Below are 20,733 nucleotides of genomic sequence, written 5' to 3' on the forward strand. Positions count from 1 at the left end.
TCCAACCTCTACCATTAGACTATATTTATTGACATTTACTTTGTCTGTGTCGTGCTGTCTCCTGTATCTTCCATGTTTAAAAAAAAAAATATTGTATAACTATGCCTTCGTTTTGAGTCCCTCTGGACTAAATTATAATTTTTTTAATTTTATGAATTGATTTGGATAGAGAAACAGTGGACACACTGGCATCAGGCTGCCAGAAACAGCACTATCACACGTTTTTTTATAGTTGTAATTCCTAGTCAGGCCACAGGGCGGCGACATGAGTACAGAAGACGATGATGACACCGGAAAAAGCCAAACTGCTGTATATTGAACGGGACCAGGAAGAAAGAAGGATTGAGAAGCACCAGCAAAGGTACAACAGTTATTTCTGTGTCACATATATACATTATTAATTCCAACTAACCGGAAAGATAAAGCACCTGTTGACGTCTTTAGTTTGCTGTATGTCGTCATGAAGTTTAGCTAGCCGTTTAACTTTAAACCGACGGTGTCTGCTCAGAAAAGTTTTTTTTTTTTTTAAACATTTAATCTCTGAATGTTTTTGTAATTCTACGCAACGTAGTTTCATCTCTATCTCATTAATAACGACTTAACGGTGACTTCCTGTTAGCTTGTGTGTTGTGGTTTAACGTTAACGTTTTTAAATTGCGGGGCAGTTGACGTTAGCTACGTACCCAAGCTAACGTTACGAGGCTGAACGTAACGTCAAACCGTATTCACAAAGGCGACGCTAAACACGTTGATGTCAGTAGTTTGTTGGTTTATGGGCGGTGTAGTTTAAAAACATTTATATTTATTTGACTAAAGAACATCTCAGACTTCTGCTTTATTAAGTAACACCCGGAAAACCCCACTAATGACGCTGGAGAGAATTGTTGCGTAAACATTAACCTGACGTAGCTGTTTACGCAAAAGGAGCAGCAGATTCAACAGCAGAAGCCTCATCCTCTGATGAGATTATATAGATCATATATCATATAATAGGCTTGTTATGGTTCTGCAACGTGACTTTTCATAATCGATCAAAAAATATCAATACAACGTGAGAAAAATACCATCACAAAACCCCAGGATAGACAGGTTAAAACCTCATGTATTTAATATGAATCCTCTGTCTTTTATCGAGAGCTTTCTATCTTTCTGCTTCCTGTGTAATCCAGCCTTCAGCTTCCCAGCAAAGTCAGGGATTTAGGCCTTCAAAATGTTAATTCCCGATGGACCGAGGCAGGAAGATGCATGCTGGACACCAGGTTATGGATCTACAGACAAAACAATGTGCATTTAAATAGATAGATAGATAGAAAGTGAGTGTAAATTAATGTTCTCTTTAATATAGGTGGGAGATAAGCATGAACCTGTATTTATTGAACTAAAACTCTTGTTTTTTCTGTCTTGATAAATCGTTTATATCCGATTCACTGACTCATTTGTCTCAGCGCGGTGTGGTTAATGCTCCTAGAAGTGGGAGGATGAGTTTGAGGCTACATAGGGAGGAGGAGGACACTCCAGACAACGTGCCTCGGCTCGTTCTGCTCAGCTGTGTGTTAAATATGCAGCTGAAGATTTGCAATAGAGATAAGGCAAACTCAAGTGAGAGAAAGAGGGCACATTCCTACGCTTTAGGAAAAAACGGCAGATATAGGCAGGCAGTGGGGTTTGTTGAGGGGAAAACGCAACAGAAACATGATTTACAGCCTCTGGAATGTTCTGTTGTTTTTATTTAATTACCCAGTCTGATCTTGTTACCGTGGAGCATAACATGACTAGCGAGGATACAGGATACGGTGAATGTTGAAGCGGTTGAAGGGAAATTTGACATTTTTATTTTATTACTGTCAAACCCATTTAGAGCTGCGATTAATCAACGGAAAAAGGGTGTGTAACTGCAAAAATTGCATTAAATAAATCATTTATTTTAATATGTGATGTTTTCTGACAAGTGACCTCCAGTCTATGATGATAAGTTCTATCGTAGATGGTGAATTTTACGTAAAGATATTGTGTGAAACTAGGTAACTAGTTCAGAATGAGAGAGTGAGGTGAGCATGCAGGAGAGTGACGGCTATAAAAAGCCTTTAGAGAGTATTTAAAAGTGCACAGTGTAAAAACGTTCCATTTTTAATTGGCTGATGAATCCATCCAAGTCAAGGTAGCGTTGCTTTAATGGATTATATATTTTTTTATATGCTATATGTGTTGTATACACTGTAAAAAGAAACCCTGGGGAGAAATGTAATTGAAATTCTCTGAGCTGGGATATAAACAGACAGCCAACTTTACTCAGCGCTCCTTTGATCTGAAGTGTAATGGCGTGAACTTGTTTACCTCGGCAGCACTTATTATCATCGGCTTGGGAACAAAACCTGACAGCTTTTGCCGCTTTAAAAATGACAGACGCGGGCGCGCGGCGCAGGCCATATGTTTGCGAAATAACATTAATTATGTGAGAAACTCGATAACAAGCCAAAAACGAAGCTTGTTTGTTGTCTGGTTAATGTGCTCTCTGCAGCCGGCGTCTGTACTCGGATCATTTACGAGTGAATAAGTGTTTTTCTCATTCTAACAGAATGATTTGTCTTCTCCGGATCGCATCATGTCTGTTCTCAGGGGTTGCCAGTTAAACTTTGATTTCATATTAAACATTCAAGCTCATAAAGTCAATATTTTCAGACGGATAAAATCCAGCAGCTACTACTCCAATAATGATCTCTCTGTCGTGTTGTATCCATATTTATAGACTTGACCGCTCAGTTATGCTTGTCCTGCTGCAGGTGAACCAACATGGGTGCATTCGGAAGCATATTTAAAGGTTTGTTTGGCAAGAAGGAGATGAGGATCCTGATGGTGGGACTGGATGCTGCAGGAAAGACCACCATCCTGTACAAACTCAAGCTGGGAGAAATCGTTACTACCATCCCGACCATCGGTGAGTCCTCCCCTCAGTGGAGTTCCTCCCACTGGCAAGATACCACACCCCTTTGTTCCATCCATCCACCGTCTTCGTTTCATCCACAGGGTTCAACGTGGAGACGGTCGTGTACAAGAACATCAGTTTTACAGTGTGGGACGTCGGGGGTCAGGACAAGATCCGGCCGCTCTGGAAGCATTACTTCCAAAACACACAAGGTGAGAGACTTCCTTCGTGTTCACCTCTCCAGTACACGTGGAGACCTCCGTCCACCTCCGTCCACCTCCTCCCTCACCTGCTGTGTGTTTGCAGGCATCATCTTTGTGGTGGACAGTAATGACAGGGAGCGAGTCGACGAGGCCAAGGAGGAGCTGATGCGAATGCTGTCCGAGGATGAGCTGACGGATGCTCTGCTGCTCTTGTTTGCCAACAAACAGGTGAATTTGTTTTACTGTTCTTAAAAAGACAAAAAACGAGCATCATTAGTGGGAGAATCTGGTACCTATCAATTAGCCGTCAATATATTAAAATATGAAAATAAACAGTTACATAGGACATTCCTACAAAACTTATATAAACCAACCAGATAAATTGAGATTCATTTTAATAGAATCCAATGTCATGTTTCATGCAAAGTAAACTGAAACAGTATATTACATTAACATTCACTACGGACAATGTGTTGTTATTTACTACTTTTCGTCGTGCTGCAGCCTGCAGACAAAGTTAATACTGTAAAAAGTCTCAAACATTCGCGGCTTTTTAAAAATAGATGCACCCTCATAATTATTTTGTACCTTTATTTAACGATCAGTGCCGGTTATTATGTTGCCTGGCTCCATGTGAGTAACGACCGAGGCGCCGTCAGAAATAGACTCGGAGCAGCGCAGAGATGCTCCTGGCAAACTTCTGAAATGAGCTGCGGCTCGTCTGGTGGAAGCGCCGGATCTCCGGCTCGGCTCCAGGCTCAGATGTCCTGAGCTGATCCCAGGGATCCCCCCCTTTGGGGCCCGTGTCGGCCACATTTTTATGGCTTGGTGTTGGCTACTCCGCCATGTTTTGTCCGCCTCAGCCTGCCAGCGTTGCAGCGCTGCTCTCCTTTACACCAGCCTGCTGTAACAGCATCGTATATAACCAAGAGACTGTTTGTTTTCCCAGTTAAACTTTCATATTATGTCAATAATTTAGGATTATAAACTCAGGACTGCTCCTGAAAAATAAGGTGCTTTAGATTTAGTATGCTACAGGGTGTCTGATATTATATATACATATTTAATCATCATTTAGGTATGCCACACAATATTAAAGGGCCATCATTTGTATAGCATTGATCTGGAACGGCATATCACTTCTTAACTTTGAGTAGAATTTTACAATGATACAGATCCTGTATATTATACAAGCTAAGTAGCCTGGAAAAGGATGAATGTTGGTTGCTTTTTTCCCCTTCTTGTGGTGTAATGAAGTGTCTTCTGCTCTTTAAGGACCTGCCCAATGCCATGAATGCAGCCGAGATCACAGACAAGCTGGGCCTCCACTCGCTGCGCACTCGTAACTGGTACATCCAGGCCACGTGCGCCACTAGCGGAGACGGTCTGTACGAGGGTCTCGACTGGCTTTCAAATCAGCTAAAGAAAGGGAAATGATCCGGCGCTCCACCTCCCCCTCCCGTCCTGTTTCGCTCTCCCCCTTTTCCTCTCTTTTCTCTGAAGCGGTGGGCCCTCGGCGGGTGCTCCCCTTCACCTGTGCACCAATGGATGGGTGAGTGTGAGCAGCCACGTTGTGCATCGTTCCTCCAGCGTCGGCACATCCGAAAGGCGCCGGTCTCCGCTCCAGTTAGCGACAGATCAGATTCCATTTTTTTAATTGGTGTATTTAAGCTTTGACTGTTGTGAACACTGGATACATAATGTGTCAGAATTGTTGTTTGTATCATCAAGTCTATATGCTGCAGGTCCTATTAATGGTCAGAGTCCTGAAAATAACTTTGCTTTTTTTTTTTTTTGGTGAATCATTTCTTCTATTTTTATATTAAATTCAGTCCCACCTCTGAAAGTGATCCCTCCTTACACGGCAATAACCTGATCATTATTTTCACGTGGCCTCGAGGATTAAGCGATCCATCCCGATTGTATGTTTACGTATATGGAGGCGTGTTCAGGTGTGACCTCATGGTGCTGTGTGGGTCTTTTTAATTACAGCTTGTTCGTCTGCAGGGTCTCTTTTCTATTTGATGGGGGGTTTTTTTATCATGTTACTGTGTGTTTCGACCTGGTTTACTTAAAACTACGCTGATGTGGCGTCTTTTGAGTGACCAATTGGTTTGATTCAGAAAGGGCACCTTGAGTTTGAGTCACTTTTAAATTTGCTCGCAGAGCGTGACGTTCCTGTATTTCTAGAGTCGTGGTTCTCAACCTTTCGTTCTAACAGCGAGCACCGAGGCGTTGTGCACTGTGCTCCAGGCAGTGTGGATTTTTGATGCGACTCTCACAAACGCAGTCCATAAAATCTATTCCGAGACAAATGACATCACCGGTACAGATGATGTCATTTTAAACCCATTCGCCAGTGTAAAATATGTTATTTTTCTTTTTAAAATCTTCTTTTATTTCTTCCTCCACAACCATCTGGCGACCCCCAACGGTTACCGCACCACCGCCTTTTCCTCTCAGGTTGAGAACCGCCGTTCTGGAGGGCACACCTGCTCTTGACCACACGGTACAGTTAGACTGGAAGTGTTTGCTCCGGGCCCGCTGTATGATTCAGCACTGTAAATCCTTCCTTTATGCTCCGGGCTTCATGGTGTCCCCCCCTGCATGTAGCCAGGGCGCTTCCCCTCGGGGTTATTTATATTACGTCCCTCTAATGCCATTTGCACAACCTCGTGAACTTGCACAGCTCAGGTGTGAAGACAGCGGCTGCTGCTTCTGCCTCTGCAATGAACCCACAGACAATAAACCCTCCCCATAGTTCTACACTGGTAGACGGTTAAAGTAAGAAAGTTGCACCAGTAACACAGTTTTTACACACGCTTCTGTTTTCTACAGCTGGATATTTAGACGTTTTCTTGGGAAGTTTAGGCTATTCTTTGGGTTTTCTTTGTTTTACCTCTGGGGTGTTTCTTAGACATCAGTAGCGTTTATAGGATACATGACGTGATCTGGTTTACATCAAGGAATTAAAATGTACATAATATTTTGTAGACGATGTATTTTTAACTTGCCTCCATCCACCTACACTTGTTCGGATGTGAAACTTTAACTGTCGAGGTATATCATGTATGTACGTTTTGATGACTTTCTTATTCTTTTTTTACATCTGATGAATGCACTATAATAAAGAGATCTCTATTGTTCATAGTTTTACTGGCCTCTTCATTGGAAATAATAAGATATAATAATAATAAAATGTTAAAAATGATGCACAATAAAAACGATATTTGTTTTGACAGCATTCACAAGAAGTGATACACGTAATCAAAAGAGATGGCATTGACAAATTGAATGTAATGCATTTCCTGAGTGTAACCACTAGAGGGCAGTAAACACCCATCATTCTAAAGACAAGCAGGTAACTTGAGAGGAGACGCTGCCGCTTCCAGTAAATCCTTTCAAAATAAAGCAACAAAAAGAGTAGAATAAGCGTTGGTATTCTATCATATTTGCCTTTATGCAGGTGTGAACATTTTAACAGGTAAACTGGTCTCCACACCAGGAAAAATTTCAGTGATACAGTTATCATACCAACATGTTACCAGAATAATCTTACTGTCATTTATTTAATTAAAATATGTCCACTCATAATGAATTAAACGTATGCATGTTCTAGTCTGCTAATAGGTAAGTCCATGACTTTAAAGTGCACTATAATGGACTGCAGCAACGTTACAAGAAGGAAAAAAGAAGTAGACTAGGAATGTTCCAGCATTTTCAGTGAGGTGAGTGACATGATTGATATGCAAATCATCCATTTAGTAAGAGATCAGACCTAAAGCACATATCATGACACCAATGGGAGTCATTTTTGTCGACGTGCCTCTGCATCACAGGCCTGAGGTGTAGCTTGGAGGCTGACATATGAGGTTAATGAAGACGGAGAGTCCCCCAAGGGGCCACACTGCACAGGACGGCGACGCAGCGGAGACCGGGGGTCTTTTCCTGACAACCAGAGGGGCCCGCAGACCACGGCTCACCCTCCTTTCCCATTCCATCTAGATTTTAGGTGGCCAATCCTCAATAGAGTTGTTACCTTGGAAACAGCACCTCGCGTATTTATAGAGAGCGGCTGAGTAGACATGGAGAAGGGAGAGCAGGAGGCAAGCTTAAGATGCTAAGATACAGGTTTTCATGGAGATCGGGGTGCACATGCTTTGGCACAGAGGGACGGGGGGTCGACTATGATCACGTCCCCGTAGACCCTCCCTCTCCTCGCAACAGCTGCCTTCTATAATGGCATCACAAGACGCTCAACGACCTCATATTTTTATTTGGAAGCTTGTGCTTTGTGATTGAGGTTGAGGTTGATCTGAATCACCTTCACTCGGTCGACACATTTGCCATCTTGATCATAATCCAGCTCGGTCTCTCACACCTAAAATAATTCTAATGGGATATGTAGAACCACTCTCTCCCCACACACACACACACACACACACACACACACACACTGCACTACACTTGACCTTAAGTCTCTGCGGATCCACTGAATCTCACCTTGGCGTGTGACTTCACAGCACATTAACCATTCACTCACCCCGCCATCATGTCAGGCTTGCAGCAGCATCCCTCCCTCAATAAACCACTCACATGCTTACTATTTCTCCATGACCTCCGGAGGCAACCAAGTACTTTTACACAAGTTCTGTACTGGAATGCAGTTTTGAGGTATTTCAGTTTTGTGCTCCTTTATACAGATTTGATTCAAGAGGTTATTATTGTTTTTAAGTACATTTATTTGACAGCTTGTAGCTACTTTTCAGTTAACGGGGAGTAACGAAGTCCAAATACACATAAATAATTAGTTACTGTAATAAGTAGAATTTTCTGAACTTACAACAAGTTTTACTGCATTTTAAAACAAATATCTGTACGTTCTACTCCTTACATTTTCAAAACAGGCGTGTTTCTTTAGTTTTAATGCATTTGAGGGGAATTATCCATTTATTATTGTTTTATTAATATGACCCGAGATTCAGTTAGCAGTAGAAATGTCCTTCATAGGAATATTTATTTTACTTTGAGTACATTTTTGTACTTTAAAGTGATTTTACTATATTTTGAGCTTGTACTTTTTCACTTTCACTTGAGTAACGAAGTTGAATCAGTTCTTCTTCTTTAAAGTATCTGTTTCAAGTGCTTTTGACTACTCTACTGCAATCATTTATTTTATGTATTGTACATTTTCTGAAATGTTATGCTTGAATATGAAAATGATGCATTATCTTAGAGAGAGAGAGAAAGAGATAGAGAGACCTTTACTCGTAGGAGAATACCTATACATTGTGGTAAAGTAATTGTACTTCTTCCACACCGATGATGGCCTCCGTCCCAGGGGAGCCGAGGCACTGCACCATTGTTTGTCATCGACCAGCTGCATCAATGATCCACCCTTGAAGATCAATCAAAGGATATTGGTAATGAATTGTAATGTGTAGGAGGGAGAAGACGAAGATGTAGTCACATATACATCATCCAGCATCTCTCTGTGAGATTTATCTTTGCCTGGTTTGAATGTTTAGCAGCAAAAAACAACCAAAAACAAGGTATAAAAGGTCATTTTTATTTGTATTATAAATATGTGTTTATTGCAGTGATTAAATGCTCTAACAGTGCAAATAAATCTTCTCTATCCACTACAACATTGTGTGTCTACAAGCTCGACGCATGCATGTGTAACATTAATGGTCAGTTGCATTTCTTGGCCTGCAGAAGTCACAGAAGGTGCTCAGCGGTGCGCCTGTAACTGGGCTGGTATTTTAAATCCTGTCCATCCACCCACACACGGCACAGGACACAGAGTTCACCAGTCACCGCACCTTTCCACGAAGGCAAGTTACACATCGCCATGGGAACACGGGATTTGTCCAGTTGATTGGCAGGGGATCTAACGCAGAGGCCAAGAAGTCTTTCTTTTCATAATGCAGCTGAATTTGTGGTCTTGTAAGGAAAAAGAACAAACTAGAACATTTTAATATGAATACCACAGTGGTGAGGAAGTAACCGAGAACATTTACTAAATACTAGATTGTATCTTAAACCTATTACTTCTACTATCTCATATATCTCTACTATATATACATGTATATATAGTAGTAAAGTATAGAATAGTATATAGAGTATCATTAAAATAGGCCTACCTTTACCAGCTGCAACATTAAAATAATGCTTACGCATGAATGCATCTTTAGTTAAAATATTGATGAAAACCACTCTATAAATAAAATGTATTATTATATAATGTAACATATACTAATATAATTTAATTTAATATCATATATTATATAATGTAATAGCCTACAATATAATAAAATATAAATGATCTGCATAATGAGTACTTTTTTCCTTTAGTACTTTGTATAATAGATGGTATATTATGATGCTAGCTAATGTACTTTTACTCTTAGTTTTTCTACACTATAGTATTGCTACTTTTACTTCAATAAAAGACACGTCCGGCAACAATAACACAACAAGATACAGCCTACTTCCAAATGCAGTGTTGATTATTTATCCAATGTATTCGAGAGAGAGCGAAGAAGAAATGTTCCCGCCTCACCTGACGTTCGGCGCACGCCGTGACGCGTATCGAGCGCACTCTTCGATCCGAGGCGCTGCGGTGGAACGGCTCCACTACGCCGCCTGCTCCGTTTAGCTCACCTGCAGACACCTGTTCGCCACACAACTCAAGTTGTTCGGTTGTTCCTCGTGTTAACAAGACAACGTCAAGGCAAATGACTGAGTACTCGAGTCCCGAGGTAAGCGTTTGGACCAACATGGCCGCTTAAAACGACGAGCTCGGCTAACCGTTAAATTAGCTAGCTAGCTAACGCTATGCTACTTGAATGAATGCTACTTAATCTAGTAAAAATGTGTTTAATGTGTTGTTTTTTTGTTCAGTTTTGTTTGCTATAGTTACTAGCCTGAAGTGGCATTTTACTTGCCCTGGGTAAGAGGGCATACCTTGTTGTTAAGCCAGTACCCGCCCCTGCCGGTAAGAGGCGCTAGCAGAGCAAACACACCCCCTACATTCCACCTGGCGTCCAATACACTTTTGATAACAGACGTTTATTATCGCTATTGTTGAGCCGGCTGACTGACTATGGCTTATTGGCTCCAATAAACATTTTTCTCTATAGTCTCCACCGGACATAAGTGCTTCAGCAGCAGTAACCGTGCTGCATTTCTGTTTTTAAAATGGCTAAGATGACAAATGTTTGTGGTGTAATTGGAACAGTCTTGGTTCACTGTGTGTTAGTAGACACGAGGAGGGATGACATCCATCATTGTGGGACATTTTAGACCTCCACATTTAGCTCTTGTACCTGTTTCTCTTTGCCGCGTGCCGCAATTAAGCCCTGTGAAGGAGCAGTGTCATTGGGTAGTGCTGTGAAGGTTACGGTGACACATCTGTGCATTAGTGCATGTGCGTGGGGTTCCTGCGAAGATGATCGATGTGTTGCAGTGGTTACCGTGGCGCTCTCTCTCTCGCGTGTACTGTCAGAACAGCCTCTGCCAGGTTGTCTTGTCTTACTGCATCCAAGTCACACCGTCATTGACATTCATCCCCTCTCCCCGGCCCGACCCCTCTAATAACCTCAGATGGCCAGTTTCCACTGAAGCGAGGGCAGATCTATTGTGCCACAGAATGTGCAGAAGTGTTTCTGGGTCGATGAGCTCTCGCAGCCGAGATGGAGTAGAAATAAGGAGGACAACCAGGACAAACTGAGTTCCTCTGAGTCCTCGGGGACAACTAAACCACGTCTTTCAAGACCATGAATTTTAAAACTCGGAGAATGAAATCCAAACGGGCCCAAATCATTTTTAGATTGCGCCGCCTGATAATTCACACTGCAATATGGTCGGCGCCAGGGCTAACAATAAAACTGCAGATGTCATTTTATTAGTAAACAGCGGCGGAGCGGGCTCATCAGCTCCACAAAGCTTCTTACTCAGCAAGACGTACCTCTGCAATGAGCGGCTTTGTGCCTCGGTAAGATATAGACGCCACCGGGCAAAAACAAGCCATCAGCAATACACAATCTCCACTATTGTTTCTTAAACAATGGATCAGGCAGTAATGTGCTGTTTCACAAATGATCCAGGTCATAGCAATTATCTCTATGACAACAATGTCCTCCCTGGGCTGATCGTTTGTTTTCTCACTACTTGCAACACGCTCGACTCACCCCTCTCAGTCAGATATACAGCTGTTAGGAAAAACAGTCCCTCTCCTGGCAATTTGTGTCGTTGTAAAGGCGGCATACGTCAACTAACAGGAAATGGACCAATGACAAATCCACAGCAGGATGTAAATAATGGACGGGATATATTAGAAAAGGTTTCACCATGTTACAGGTACATGACATTTGTATTCTGAGTAAATTATTCTGGGCATATTATAAGAATCCAGAATTAAAATAGCAGTTCAAATCCTCTCTGCATGAGTTTAGTAGCAATTTGTCAAACAGCTGTTGAACAAGCAGAACATAAACTTAAATGCGACGTCTTTGACCTACAACAGTCAACTCACCTCACGTCCGCAGGCACTGTATTTTAAACGTGTCTGCACACTGCTGCATTGTTTTGACGGGGCCTGATCGCACCGCTGTGAAGCTAGCACTAATGGGTCTCTCCCCGCGGTTTTAACGGTAGTATTTGATCCGAGTTTTACCTCCTCCAGCGCCTCCACGTAGCTCACGGGACATTAGGTGGCGACATGCACCTTTTTAGCGTTGGTTTGTAGTCCGCCAGCAAAGGGGGGGTGAAATGCTCTAAAGCAGGATGTGTCTCCTGCAGGGTCACCTGAAGGCATCATTGGTTTTAATGGCTGTGAGAGGATCCTTTTGAAGGATATGCTTTTAAAGGGTTAACAAGGCAGCCTCAAGCCAAAGGCTCCTTCAACTGTGACTGAGTGCCACATTCCTGTAAGTGTGAAGGAGGGCTGATGCTAGATGACACACAAATAGCTAATTTAATTTTTGATAGTGGGATATTGGATTCCTGCGCCGGTATTTGGGTGTAGATATAAATGCAGTGAGTAAATTACCTATGAATTTACTACCCTTTTGTAATAGACTGCCTCTAGCATAGCCTCCATTTCTGCACCAGTTGCGTTTTTAAAATTTCATTGGGCAGAGTTGTGGCGACATTCGGAGTGTAAGCTGCTAACATAAATAATAACACCTGCGATGTAATTAAGGTACTTACATTTTAAACTAAATTGTTCAGTGTTTTCAGCAACCAGCATGGCTTTAATATGGGTCTTTCACAGTGTTTGCACATCAACATGTCCAACGTGTCGACACATTAACACACTCATTTGCGTAAATGCACATTAACACCTATTATTACGCCCCTTGGATTGTATGTCACCTGCATTTTATGTGTTTTCTGATGACATTTTGATTACCTGGGAGGCCTTTTAATTGAATTTAAATCACGTGAACATTTGTGTGGTTTGCAGGGTTTTGTGGGCTTGCTTTTTAACTGGAGTGGACAGGCGCCTGCTGACAGGCTGATGCATCCTCTCCCTGTGAGCCAGCTGGACATGACGGACAGGCCAGTGTGCTGCGTAAGTCATGTGCAGCCTGTCCATACATTATTCATCACTTTCATCATGAAGAGAACTTCCGTCCTCTTTTATCTCTCCATCTCCTGGCATTTAACACTCTCTCTCCCCCTCTCCTCCTACTTCCTCATCTTACTTTCTTAGTTCATCAGCTCCCATTAGCTTCTCCAGTGAAGAATAGCCTCCCTCAGTTTGACAGCAATACTCTGTATCTCCATCATCCACAACACCTGACAGTTTCCACAATTTCTCTTTCAGTCGCACATCTGTTCGCCACTTGTGGCTCTTTTTTTTGTGTCCTCCATCAGATTGTACGTGATTGATTTCAGTATAGATTTTTCCTCACTGTGTTCAAGGGGAATTCTTGGAACGGCTGACGTAACGGCGAGCTCTGCCCTACTTCTTGGGGTGTGATCGTTTGGTGAGCGGAGGTGATAATGGCCAGGATTCGCAAGAGCAATAATTTATGCTTGCGAACAAACAGCGAGCAGGGCAGGTCCTCGGGCCCACAGTGGTGCTGATGTTGCCCTCCCGTGGCGTCCTACCCGTCATTCTCACCTGCCACTGCACTCCGCTTGCCATGCCAATCCATTACAACCTCGCCTGGGGGCCTGGCGCAGCTTCATCATTAGCTGCTGTTGTCACCAGGGGATACTTCAAGTGTTCACTCCTGTCTCTCTTTCTTCCACTCTCTCTCTCTCTCTCTCTCTCTCTCTCTCTGCCTCGCACCATCCTCCCCCATTCCTGGTACAGTAGATGCTTGGAGCATTTCTCCACCCGCCCCCCTGCTAGCTCAGCTGCTGAGCCCCACGCAGGACCGTGTCCCTGGACTCCCCTTTATTACCATATCATGAATTGTGCCCTAGGCATGTAGCAATGCAGCGTGCCGCCTGTATCTTTAAGAGAGAGAGAGAGAGAGAGAGAATCTAATGTGTGATGGGGAGGAAATAAGGCATGGAGCGAGCAAGTGAGAGAGAGTGGGTGAGTGAGTGTGAATTTATCATGGGCAAAATTTGTGCTTCGTTCTTAGCTGTGCACTGAGCATCCCTGCACCGGCATGCACAGTCTACCGAGGCTTCTACTGCTGAAGAGTACGCCCCTCTCTCTCTCGCTCTCTCTTTCACACATATAGCCAGGCTCTCCCACTCAACCTCACACACACACACACACACACACACGTGCTCGCAGGCACACACGCGCAGTGCTGTCAGGAGCGCCGCTGCTGGACCGAAGCCATCTCGCGAAGGAGGTTCCAGCGGAGGGAAGAGAAAGCCAGAGCGAGCGCGAGACAAAGGGAAGGAGGACGGTAGAAGGAGAGGAACGAATAGGAGCGTGGGGACCGGCTCAAGGAAGGACAGACCCAGCGCCTTGTGAAGAGCCGAAAGCGAGGGACAGGAGGAGGGAGGAGGAGAGAGGAAAAAAAGAGGAGGGGGAACAGGAAACGCTATCACTTTCAGCTGCAGCGGTCCGTGTCGCAGCATGGGCAATGCACCATCCCAAGGCATGTCAACCCTATCTCCTTGCTTACTTGTGTGGCAGGTATCGTTTTGATTCCGCGTGTTGTGCTACCCAACCAGCTGGCCGTCCTCCTGTTACACTCCTGTGAAAGCAGGGGGATGGGGGGTTGGGCTCGTGGAGCGCGGCATCGCTTGAGGAGAGTGATGCTGGAAGGTAGCGTCGGTTAATGGGTGGTAGTGGGTTACGAGTGAGGTGCGTGGGGGAGAGGCTCGCAGGGATGTTGAATATGAGGATGAGGTGCTGGAAACACCATATGTGGGAGCAGCAAGAAATGGGTGGGTGGGGAGGGGTGGTGTAGAGCTGAAGTACGGTGAAGCAGGTGGTGCTGGTGGGTGTGAATCTGTGTGTGTGTGTGTGTGTGTGTGTGTGTGAGTGATAGGGAGGTGACTTGTAAGAGAGATTTTTATCATGTGTGTAATTGAGTGCAAAGTGTTGTATGTGTGTTGGAGCGGTGGTTGCAACCGTCAGCCACATGGACGACCTCTTGGAAGTGAAGCACTCCGAGGGGCGTGCTTTTTTTTTTTTTTTTTTTTTTTTATAGACGATAAGATGGAGAAAAAAACAAAGATCACTTAGACAAATAAAATAAATTGTGGATGTAACGAGAGCTTAATGAGGGAACAAGACGGCTTTGCCTTGAGTGTATGGGGGATGGTATTGTAAATGGATGATCGGGTGGGTCAACTCCTTCATGTGATGCTCCCTCTCTCTCTCTCTATTCCCTTCGGGCTCCCCTCTCTCTCTCGCTCGCTCTCTTTTCCTTCAATCTGCCTTTTAATCTCTGTTGCTCTCTGTTTTACAATCCCTTCAGTAAAATACCAGTTGCAAGCTTGCAGCCTGCAAAATATTGTGTTATAGATGTGAATGTGTGCTATATTTCTGCATGCAGTTTAGTGTATATTTGCATTTTTTTTTTGTCCACCTGTGGTTCAGGAAGAGGTAAACAAACGATAAGAAAAGAGTGCAAAGGGAATGGGGGGTTAAAGTAGAAAAATCCACCATCGAGATGCAAATAAAGAAAGGTGGTGAGCTCTCACTTTTCAGAGAAAAGGGCAACGCCGCACAGCTCTGGGAATTCATTCGTCAACATTAATTTCCCCCTCTATCTCTTCATTCTCCCTCGCCTATTTCCGCCTCCTTTCTTCCTCCCCTCCTCTTCATCCCTTGCTTGCCTCTCACCCGGGGACAGTCTGTTTGCTAGTAGCGAGAAGGCGACCGAGGCAGGAAATAGAGGATTTGGGGAAAAAAAGGTGAAAGCATGAAAGGAAGTTTAAAAGAACAAAAGACAAAAAAGGGGTTGACACGTAGACGGACAGGTAAGTTGCATTGCTGGGCTCTGGCAGCAACATAATTCGGTTTAACAGTGTTTTGGGTGTCTAAATGAGGTCATTACTTGGATGATTGCAAGGGCTCAACAGTGGAATAGTAAACAGCTCTTAAACCTGTTTGTTTGTGAGCTTCTCAGATGTGTTTGGTGTAGAATATTGATGTTCTCAACAAACTGGCCGGTGTTTGGCTGCTGTGTTTTTGCTTTTTCTGGTCAGTTGACCTTTTTGGAAGGTCTAATTTCTTATATCTCCACGTTGATATTTTTCTTATTGGTCTCTTTAAGCACACATTGAGGCTCAGGTGAAGGCAGACCGTGTCATGAGACCTTGGGACTAGCCCGAGGTCTGTGTATCTATTGGATTTTTTCTTTTGGCTTTATTACTTTCAAGTGCCCTTGGAGTTCCGTCTGTAGTAAATGTCTAATTTAGAGGGTTTGACCTGGATTAGCAATGAATGCTAAGCTTATTTTTTCCCCCTAAAAACAGATAATTGAGTTGTCTGAATGGTAAAGCAGTGAGATTTCTATAGAAGCACAACAGGTTTTAATAATGCGCTGTGACAAAAGATCTGCGGTATTTAGAATTGCCACTTCTATTCAAGGTGCTAATTAAACTTAATGCAGCCAAAGACCACTGCCACAAACCCTGCTAGTGGTTTCGGCTGTGCAGTCCAGACCAGGCTTTGCCAAGGTGACCAGTAAAGAAGTATACCTTTTATTTGGTAGTTAGCGTTTAACCACTGCCTCTCAGGGCAAATAGAGGCATCTCTATAAGCACATTATAGTTGTAGCAGGTCCCACTGATAGGCTAAACCGTAAAGAATAGATTAAGCAGAGATGAGCATTAAGCCCAGTATTAGCCTGCTGCAGAGCTAATGCTTATCGTGATGTCACCATTGTGCGGAGACAGCAAATCCTGGTAGTTTTATACCCAAATGCTATACCTCGTATGTTCAGCCGAGGTTTATGTCAACACACATGTCTGTCTATCTGCTGATCCCCCAGGTGAGGCGACGGTAGCTCCGTCTCTGCTGGGGGGGGCTGCAGTGACTGAGATGCTGTTATACTGCATGTTGAAGTGATGTTGTACTGCATCAAAGGAGAGCACTGGCAACATGCACATAGCGTGGGTGTAGATGATATATCATGAAGAATAGGATGTATTTCTACGGTAAGATGCTGCGATTTACTAAATATAAACCCAATAGACTGGAAGTATGAGGCAATGCAATGACCTTTTACTATATTTTCAATCACAGAAAATGTAGTGGGTTTATCTCAACACTGACATTGATAAATTCATATTTAGTGCACCAACCAAAACAGATGTATACACTACAAATAATAAGCAGATACTGTTGAATGCATTTTTTGATGATAGATTTTGGTTTAAACCAGCTGAGCTCTGTCAGTCTGTTCACCATCTTGTCATTTCAGAGGACAAGACTGAAAGCAATAGCCAACTGGCCTACCAGGTCATGTCATCATGCACCTGTCTGATATTAATCTAACTCACAAGGACACAACCTCGATTAACGCAAGTTATGTCCTTTGGTTGAAATCCGTTTGAGTAAGGATGAGATGACAAGTAATCAGGTTTTTTTCTTTGGTTGAATATGTTTACTAAATCCGCAGCTGATCAAAGCTTTTAAGCATCGGTTATTGACAGCGGCGCGCAGTCATGTGTGGAGCTCAGCGTGTTTGTGGAGTCATTGTTTTGTACTTACGCACCTGCTCGTCTGTGCCACACAAAGCCCCACGAATGCCGCCTTGTGATTGGCTGGTGATGATGCAATGTTTATGGCGGAGGAGCTGCGTGTTTTTGAGGGCATTTCTGAAGTAATTGACCCTGCTGGGACTAGCTTTGCCCGAGTTGCACGGAATCGGCTGTTAAAGTACATTTTCGTAACAAAATATTAACACGATGTTCATATTCTCGGACACAGAAAGGGGGGCTGAGCACATAATGATGGGCAAATGGCAGACTTCTATTTCCAAACCAGCAAACTGGTCCTTATGTTAGCGTTGCCTCATGCAGTGTCCTTGTCACAGCAAGCAGTAAATGCACCGCGGCTTGAGCTCACATATGTTCCCCCACATGTGCAAATATTTGCCTTGCACAATGGAAAGGGGAGCCACGATGGTATAGATGCAACGTTTTTAGGGGGAAATTGATTGAGGCATGCTTCAGTAGAACATAATTGTTCTGTAATTTAAAATGATGACTATAGAGTAGGGACTTCACATGTCCTTCAAGAGCCTCTGCTCTCGTTTTGTATTTGAGAGGAACTTCTTTATGTAATCTGAGGTTGCAAGTCAATCAACCTCTTTGTGGATGGTTTGTGCTTTTTCCTCCGGGGCATTGTGGCCTATATGATGAGCCTCTTACAGCGGCAATGGGTAATCACACTAGTTAGCTCCCAAGGTCATTAATGATGCAACAGTTTAAATATTACATCCATTTATCAAACATCCTTGTTTCCATACCACAAATTATGTGCAGGGCAGTTTGATATCTCTGCATAATGATGGAATGATTAATGTGAGCCGTTCATGTAATTGCTTGTTTTATGAAAGTGATGAATTTATAAATGATGGGTTCTTTTCTTTTGCCTCCTAATAGAATAAAACAAATAATTCACCTTTTAGTTTTGACCTTTTCAGAGAACTTTGAAAAGAAAATAGAGTTATTGAGTTATTTACTGCTGCGAGGATGTCCGTTGACCTTCTGTTCTCTAAAACCACATTGGTCACTTTGTTAAATGTTAAAGCTATTTTCCCCACGCATCCGTCTGACATAATACAAGTCAAATATGCAATGCTTGGATAAACTATTCCTGAAAACAATGTCCAGGGCTGGACATTAATGCTTTCTCATTTGCCTGGGGCAAGTAAGCTCTGTGTTCGGGCCAGTGGATTGCCTCTAGCAGTTGGGTGATTGGGCAAGTAAAAAAATAATTTAGCCTTTAATTAAGGGCTGATATTCAGTAAAAATAAGCGATCTGGAGATTGGCATTAATGCATTCTAGTCGCCGATCCCAATCTGTTTAATTCAGCAAAAGGAGAGCTTCTTAGCTGTTTGCTATTAGCAGCTGATTGGCAGAACACTCATGGAGCTAAGAGCATGGCGATATTTGGAAAAACTACCTTAATAAGACCCATTGGACTTTTATGTAGTAATTTATTCCAATGCATGCTGCTTGGGTTGAAGGTGTGTGTGTGTAGTGTTGCCTCCGGGCGCTTCCACCTTCATCAGACACAGTTTGCCTTGTTAACGTTATCGGGTTCCCTATTTGCTCTGGGTTTAAATCTGAAATATTGCCTCTTTTGCTCCTGTGTTAAGTACAGTGGCCGCTAGAGGGCGAGTCGTTCTCCCACGGGAAGATCGGTGGCTCGATTCCCGGCTTTTCCAGGGAAAGACACCTCTGCCATCAGTGTATGAATTTGTGAATATATAGCCATGTAGTTTAAGCACCACAGCATATATGCAGCTCTATTTACCATCTCGCATAATCAAGTTGGAAGAGTATGTATATGACGACCTTGGATCACTTATCGTTACATGAATAACGTTCAATCAGGTACAATCACTTCCTTTCCACTGTTAAAGCGTGTGTCCACAATTCAAGTTAACTCCTTCCCAAAAAAGGGCAGAAAATAACTACAATTACAGCAGCTTGTGTAACACTATCCTTAAGCAATTTCTGTGTGGGTCCAGGAGGCCAATATTTACTTCATTAGCATCCCAATTCGACCCGCCCGCAAAGCCGTAGTTTGTCCACAGTGATCTGTTGGAGAAGCATTGCTGCCCTAATGTGCTCCTTGAAAGCTCCAGCCTGTGAGTCATAAAAACAACATGTCGTGTGTTAAGGTGTTCTGTAGTGAGACATAACAACGTGGGCCCTAAATCAAAAGTAGCTTTCTGCTGAGTGGTTACCTTGTGCTTCAGCAGGAGAAATGAGGAGGAAAAGATGCACATTTATTTGTGGCGCCGTATATAAAGACAAAACGTTAAATATAATATAATTCATCGTGGCATATTAAGGTTGCAAAATTCAACTTTTCTGTTTAACTATTTATGTTTATTAGTCTTATAAAATGTGGCCAACCAGTAATTGCAATACTTCCAGGCAGTATTTGAAGGCAGCGTCTGCATTTTCTGCAGAGTTGGTACAGCCCAGATCAATTTGTAGAAATCTAGGAGATAACGAGGTAAATATAGAAGTTTGGTGGGGAGAAAGTAGTCGTTTTGACTTCAGCACTTTTCTCGCTGTGATGGGAGCTCGCTTTTTGGATCTTTGAAAAAACTTGCAGAAATTTTGTTCAAGTTACAATTTCATTCTCTTTGATGGCGTCCACGGTGATGAGCGATAACTAAGCAAATGTGTTTTTTGGATCCGTGTGTGCGCCGCTTGTCATTTTTCCGGGAATATCTTCCCACAATTTAATCAGTGGGCTATAGGCTTAGTCACCATTGTGTTACAGTTCCTAATGTGGCAATGGTGGCTTTAAAATGTCTCTATCTCCACTACTCACCAAGCCAGTGGCAACCAGTGTGCAGATGAGTGACAGTAATCCCACTGTCAGTATTTTCAGGATGGTGACATCTTGTTCATTTATGTTCACACGGTGTACTTTTGCTCAATTTAGGCTTATCAAACACATACACGTGTAAAACCTGCCTGTGGCGACTTTTAATGTGACTTGCTGCTTATTGAAAAAGTGTGTGTGCGTGTGCAAGTACATTTTACAGTTTATTTTGGTCTTGTTAATTAAATAAACTGATGTTTCGAACATTAATCCACTGGATCAACCTTCTGAGTCAGTCTTGCTTGCAGAATGCAGGCTATAAAAAAAAACACAGGAGGCTCTCAACTGGAGATGAGCACACCATCTGAATTTGAGTCCTTCTGGTTGCAATCTATGACTATTAGTCATGTTTTAGTCACCATTTCAATCATTTAACCTAATACAGGTTCAATGAATACTTTGAAATTGGGGGGAAATGCACTTATTTTTTATGCTGAGAAGGAGATCAATATCTCTCATGTCTGTACGGTGAAGTCAGGAGCTGCCAGCACCTCCAAAACTCATTATGTCAAACTGTTTTACAGGGGTCCGGTCTTTATGCTAAGCTATGCTAACTGCTGCTGGCTCCAGCTATATATATATATTTTACTACACA

General features: G+C 42.9%; 2 protein-coding genes across 4 annotated transcripts in view; both read left to right on the forward strand.

The window, feature by feature from the left end:
- Positions 1-6,272, forward strand: part of arf2a (ARF GTPase 2a) — an 87,144-nt gene extending 80,872 nt beyond the window's left edge. The window contains exons 1-5 of one of the 2 annotated variants that reach the window (XM_084036349.1): positions 281-361; positions 2,781-2,935; positions 3,025-3,135; positions 3,230-3,354; positions 4,402-6,272. In XM_084036349.1, coding sequence (XP_083892475.1) covers positions 2,791-2,935; positions 3,025-3,135; positions 3,230-3,354; positions 4,402-4,563 — 543 coding nt within the window. In that variant the 5' untranslated portion in view covers positions 281-361; positions 2,781-2,790 and the 3' untranslated portion in view covers positions 4,564-6,272. Of the gene's footprint in view, positions 1-280; positions 362-2,780; positions 2,936-3,024; positions 3,136-3,229; positions 3,355-4,401 lie in introns of those variants that run through there. The other variant, XM_084036350.1, reaches the window with a different exon arrangement.
- A 7,575-nt stretch (positions 6,273-13,847) lies between these two features.
- The window catches only part of srcin1a (SRC kinase signaling inhibitor 1a), an 85,431-nt gene continuing 78,545 nt past the window's right edge, over positions 13,848-20,733 (forward strand). Inside the window, exon 1 of one of the 2 annotated variants that reach the window (XM_084036313.1) lies at positions 13,848-14,204. In XM_084036313.1, the coding sequence (XP_083892439.1) occupies positions 14,183-14,204 (22 nt within the window). In that variant the 5' untranslated portion in view covers positions 13,848-14,182. The remainder of the gene's footprint in view (positions 14,205-20,733) is intronic. The other variant, XM_084036314.1, reaches the window with a different exon arrangement.

The sequence above is a fragment of the Eutrigla gurnardus genome (assembly GCF_963514095.1).
Source record: "Eutrigla gurnardus genome assembly, chromosome: 20".
NCBI classification, from domain to species: domain Eukaryota; kingdom Metazoa; phylum Chordata; class Actinopteri; order Perciformes; family Triglidae; genus Eutrigla; species Eutrigla gurnardus.